General features: G+C 44.2%; 1 protein-coding gene across 1 annotated transcript in view; it reads right to left on the bottom strand.

Annotated features, from left to right (window-relative positions):
- The window catches only part of ARL5B (ADP-ribosylation factor-like 5B), a 16,333-nt gene extending 12,049 nt beyond the window's left edge, over nt 1-4,284 (bottom strand). Inside the window, exon 1 of the mRNA XM_011968886.1 lies at nt 3,937-4,284. Within this exon, the coding sequence (XP_011824276.1) occupies nt 3,937-3,985 (49 nt within the window). The 5' untranslated portion in view covers nt 3,986-4,284. The remainder of the gene's footprint in view (nt 1-3,936) is intronic.
- Between the last annotated feature and the right edge of the window lie 1,690 nt (nt 4,285-5,974).

A 5,974-nucleotide genomic window follows, 5' to 3' on the forward strand; every position in this document is an offset into this window, starting at 1 on the left:
AATAGTCTGGAAGACAGGATGCAGATAGATGATAAGTTTAAGTTTGGTGTGATTGAAACTGGGTTAAAGTCCAGCGTTAAGGCAGAATAAGCTAAAGGAAGAAATGTGAGCCACAAGATTTGAGATCTGAGCAGTCAGAAGTAAAGGACAACAATCATACACAGTTGGCAACTAGTATTCAAAATAACATGAAATTCATGGATTTGAAAGAAATGATTAAATTATGAAATTAAGATGTTACTGTTACATAGTTCTGAAAATGAACTACAATTAAAACTGTATTTCATTTGTTCTTAATTCTGGGTAACACTAGAAATAACTGGCCGGGTGCAGTGGCTCACGCCTGTAATCCCAGCACTTTGGGAGGCCGAGGTGAGCAGATCACCTGAGGTCAGCAGTTCAAGGCCAGTCTGGCCAACATGGCGAAACCCGTCTCTACTAAAAATACCAAAATTAGACAGGCATGGTGGCAGGTCCCTGTAATTCTACCTACTCCAAAGGCTGAGGCAGGAGAATTGCTTGAACTCGGGAGTCAGAGGTGGCAGTGAGCCGAGATCATACCACTGTACTCCAGCCTGGGTGACAGAGTGAGGCTGCATTTCAAAAATAAATAAATTAATAAACAAAATTTAAAGACATAACTAGGCCAGGAATAGTGGCTCATGTCTGTAATCCCAGCACTTTGGGAGGCCAAGGCAGGCGGATTACCCGAGGTCAGGAGTTCAAGACCAGCCTGAAAAACATGGTGAAACCCCATCTCCACTAAAAATACAAAAATTAGCCGGAGTGGGGGCATGCGCCTGTAATCCCAACTACTCAGGAGGCTGAGGCAGGAGAATTGCTTGAACCCAGGAGGTGGAGGTTGCAGTGGGCCGAGATGGCACCACTTAACTCCAGCCTGGGCGACAGAGCAAGACTCCATCTCATTTAAAAACAAACAAGTAACAAAAAAAGAAATAACTGATGACAGGTTTGTACAGTCATAACACTGAGAGAAAAAGACTATGCCTACGAAAGTTCAAAAGAAATTTAAAAAACAATGCAAAACTTTAGAGGTGAGCTATCATACACACATATGTATTTCATAGAACTACACTGATACATAAAATGTTTGCAAAGATAATCAGATTTTGAAATTATTTCCTTGAATAATAACTTTCGAAGTAAACAGTCTTCTAGTTTAAACAAGACAATATTGCAGGAATTAATGTACTTTTAGATTGCTTTACTTAGACAACATATGCTTTAGTATACTTATTCACAGAAAGGTATCTAATTTATAAGATGCATGAGACTCTAAAATGCTACAGAAAAAAAAAAGATGAGAATGTGGAAATATTGGAAGAAAGACAAGGGAAAGGAGTACATAAAGTAAGATCAGTAGTTCTTAACACTGGCTGCACATTCGATTTACCTTGGCACTGATGCCCAGGCCACCTCACCCCATTCTGATTCAGTTGGTGTGAGGTGGGGCTTTCAGCCTGTTATTCTAATACATCTAATTCCACTGAAATAGGTATATATAGTGACAAAAATGGAAAATGCTGAGATTGGTAGTTAAATTTGTTGACTCAGAAAACAAAAATACAGGCTAAGAGACATCTGTGGATTAAACTCTTCAATGAGTCCCATTCCTTGCTCTAGATAGTTTAATGTCCCAGTCAACACTGGAGGCCCTCTGTGATAAGGTTCTCCTGGCTGTCTTTCCAATTTCATCTCCTCTTCACTCCTCGCAAGCAAACTAACACACAGCCAAGCTCAACTATTTTCAGCTTCCCTAAAAGTACCAAACTAGCTCATTCCTCTCCCTTTTGCATATTAGTCCTTCTGCCTAGAATAACATGTCCCTTCTACTCGGTCTGTCTAGCATGCCACCCAAATTCCTAGTCATCTTTACATTACAGTCCAAGTATACCTTATGCTGCAGCCAACGTTATATTTTTACACATATCTGTTAAATAATTTACCACACTGCATTTTTTTTCATGTTTGTCTCGTTTATTGATGTTTGAGTACTTTGCCAGGAAGTAAGACATCTTTCTTCTTTAATTTTGTATCTCCTATGTTAAACTCTGAAGATTGGCCTATGGCTGTATGAATAACAACAAAATAACAGAATAACCACTGGTTCTAAATTTTCCAACAGGAAAGTTAGAGGAAAAGAAAAATTCTAAGTAGAAATGGAGATTTCGGAGGCCTGAACAATTATGTGATTATAAAGGGAGCCACTGAATGTCTTTCATCATCTTCTAAATTTTCCCTTTATATCTTTTATTCCCTCTAGTCTGAGTAAGGACGCCTCCAACGAAAAATGAGCGCAGCCATGTAACAGAAAGGGCGAAAGGAAAATGGGAAAGGATATACAGGGAAAACCAACGACTTTGGTAATGTTTCAATTCTCCAGCTCAGGGGAAAGAGAAAACTGGTGACTTTTGTATTAATCTTTATACCTTTAAGCACGTCTTAAAATGCTGCTTTACAGCCGGCCGCGGTGGCTCACACCTGTAATTCCAGCACTTTGGGAGGTCGAGGCCGGTAAATCACCTGAGGTCAGAAGCTCGAGACCAGCCTGGCCTACATGGCGAAACCCCGTCTCTACTAAAGATACAAAAATAGGCCGGGTGTGGTATCGGGCGCCTGTAATCCCAGTTTCTTGGGAGGCTGAGGCATGAGAATCGCTTGAATTCAGGATGCAGAGGTTGCAGTGAGCTGAGATCGCACCACTGCACTGAAGACTGAGCGACAGAGAGAGACTCTGTCTCAAAAAAAAAAATAAATAAATAAAAATATGTTAAATGTATGGATAATACCCACTAAGTGTGAAGCTCTGCTCACTTTGAAATCATTTGATAAGTACTACTATCTCTGGTTACTGGATACAGGCACATACATATACACATGTGGGTGCCTGAATCTATATTTATAACCTTGAAAAAGACTATTTTAGTGTTCTTATCAATCTACAGAACAAGTCAACTAAAGCCATTCCATTACCTCCACAACTTCTTAAATCCAGAAAAAGATTAGATACCTACATTAGCAGTAACAAATTGGTACCAACATAAAAAGAAATAAAACTGGCTTCTTAATTATGTCCGGCTCTTAAATGTAAAATGAAAGGAGTTGATTTTTCAAAACTGGTTTCGATTACTAAGGAACCATTCTGTTTAAAGGACGCCTAAAACTTCTTATCGTCGGCCCCTTTTTTGGTCTGGGTGTTTTCTCTCTTCAAAAGACATCACATCTCATTCTGACTCAGAACAGGTTTTGCAACTTCTCGGCCCTTTGGACCTGCCACTTCCAGGTGTCTCATTACCTGTTCTAGACTAATTACGGACACGTAACGTCTTACACAAAACAGAAAAGCATTTAGTTTCTGAATGCCTTAAAAAAAAAAAAAGTTTAGAATGAAGATGCTGGAAAACTCGTGTATCTGAATAGGACAACTCACTCCCAAGTCCTAGAAGAAAGGGGAAGAAATCAGAGTGAAAGTGCACTGGCTTACGGCTCAAAGGGCAGGGCGGGAAAACAAAGCACCAACAGTATTTTTTTTAAAAAGTTTTAGGTTTCTGGCCGGACACTTATCCTGGGGCTACACATAGATACAAGTACGCTTCAATAACGACGGGAAAGGCCCTCCATACGCCTCCGGGCATCATTAGCTGTATCCCGCTTTACTTCGCCAATATCCAAACAGTCTCAGTTTGGATTCTGGGACACCAAATGCCTTCTCTTCTGCCTCCCTGTTTCTCCCATACGTCAGGTCTCTCTTGTACGTCCTCCAGGTCTAAAACACAGAGTTTATGCCCGCCCCCTGGCCTAAGTCCCTTCCTCCTCCGCTTCTCCGAACGCTCCGTCCCCTGCCTCCGGTGTCCCCATCGGCGGCCGGACCCTCCGCCTCGGATTCGAGCCGCCGCGCAGCTCCATCCTTCTCACCTTGGTTACAGAAGAGGCTCCACAGTTTGGCGAAGATCAGCCCCATCATGAGCACCGGGGCGGGCCGCGGGGTCCCTTGGCAGCAGGTGCCGCTGCGCCGGGCCCCCCACCGCGGCGCGGGCTGCGGGGAGCCGAGGAGAACCCGCCTGAGATCGCGCAGCTAGGGCACTGCTAGGCCAAGAAGCCTCGACCTGACCCGTCAAAAAGCGCCGCGGCGAGTCCCCACCGGATAGCCCTTTGTTTCGAGCCCACTGAGCCCAACGCCGACCCGTAGTCCCCTCGGTCTGAACCCACCTACCCACCACAGCCTCTCTCAACCCCAAGCCCCGCCTCCACCCCGCCTCCCCTCCCGGTCCCAGGACCACCCATCGCCGGAAGCTAGGCGCGTGACGTCGGCGCGCTTACGGCAACACACGCCTTCGACGTGGCGTTTTCTTCGGTTTCACTTCCGGTGGGAGAACCCCAAACTGCCAGCGACTGGGAATTTGCGGTATCACAGGGAGGTGGGGAGTTTCCCTCGGTGCGTGCTCCCTCTGATGTCAGCCTTCAAAGCGTTTGTGGGACTCCTCTTTGATTTGAGTCTCTCTGCTGCTAGCAGCTGCGGACCTGACCTCTAAAGCCAGAAAAGACCATAGGTTCTCTAATTGAGCAGCCGCCGTTTGCTGCCCTTAGAAAACTCACAGAAGTGAAGAGTGTTTCTTTCTTGACTTCTTCCTGTTCCTCTAGGCAGGCGTGCTAGGGATTAGGAGTTCTGCCGTGATTCTTTTTCATTCATTTATTCATCTATTCATTCACGTATTCATTAATTCGCTTATTCATTTATGTACTCATTGGTTGACTGATGGATTGCAGACGAGGTAGGGCTGTGTTGCCCAGGGGGTTTCAATCTCCTGGGCTCAAGCAATCTTCCTGCCTCGACTTCCCAAAGTGGTGGGATTACAGGCGTTGAGCCACCGCGCCCGGCCCCTGTCGTGATTCTTAATTCTGAAAAGAATTGATTGGGAGACGAGCCATGGAAGGCCTGTAGCCACAGAGTTCAGTTATGTGATTAATAATAACACATAATAATAACACACAGTGCCCCTCCCCATTTTGCCAAGCATTAAGTATGTTCGTGGATCCCAGATCGAAATCCACGCATAAGCCAATTCGCTATATAATTGTTTTCAATTCCACTTTCCATGGTTAGGTTCTAGCATTGAAAAGAAAAGCTTCACAGCCTGGAATGAAACGAAACTGAATGTCCTTGAAACCATTTGACGGAGGAGCAACCTTAAGAGACTAAGACTTCAGTCAGATAGTTGGATTTTAACCTTGGCAACGTGGCCTTTTAACATGCCAAACTGCTGAGTTAACTTGTACAAGGAGAATGTATGACTTATGTCCTCCCAGTGCTATAGTTTAAAGACTCTTCAAGACTTAGATGCAGGATAATATGCTCCAACGTTACGACAATGAAGGCAAGTTTCATCCTCCTATGTAGAGGAAAAATAATGTACTGAGCCTATGCAAACGTAACTGTCATGACTATCAGTTGAACCATAAATGTGAATAATTTTGTGTTTGTGTAAGTAATGGCTTAAAAGGACATTTTTAGTCCTAGCTTCATTATCACAAAAGAAACTAGATTCTTTAACAGCTTCTTCAGCTTCTTGTTAGACATGGATGTAAACCACATTCTGCTTTTTTTTTTTTTTTCTGGCTTTCGGATTTCTAAGAAACCATTTCTGAAAAGCAAGCATTTTGGTATGCAAATACAGACATTTGGCCAGGCGCCACGCTTGTAATCCCAGCACTTTGCGAGGCCAAGGCGGATGGATCACGAGGTCAAGAGATGGAGACCATCCTGGCCAGCATGGTGAAACCCTGTCTCTACTAAAAATACAAAAATTAGCCGGGTGTGGTGGCACGTGCCTGTAATCCCAGCTACTCGGGAGGCTGAGGCAGGAGAATTGCTTGAACCCTGGAGGGAGAGGTTGCAGTGAGCCGAGATCACACCACTGCACTCCAGCCTGGTGACAGAGCAAGACTCCGTCTA

Source organism: Mandrillus leucophaeus, unplaced genomic scaffold (assembly GCF_000951045.1).
Source record: "Mandrillus leucophaeus isolate KB7577 unplaced genomic scaffold, Mleu.le_1.0 Scaffold863, whole genome shotgun sequence".
In the NCBI taxonomy this organism is placed as follows: domain Eukaryota; kingdom Metazoa; phylum Chordata; class Mammalia; order Primates; family Cercopithecidae; genus Mandrillus; species Mandrillus leucophaeus.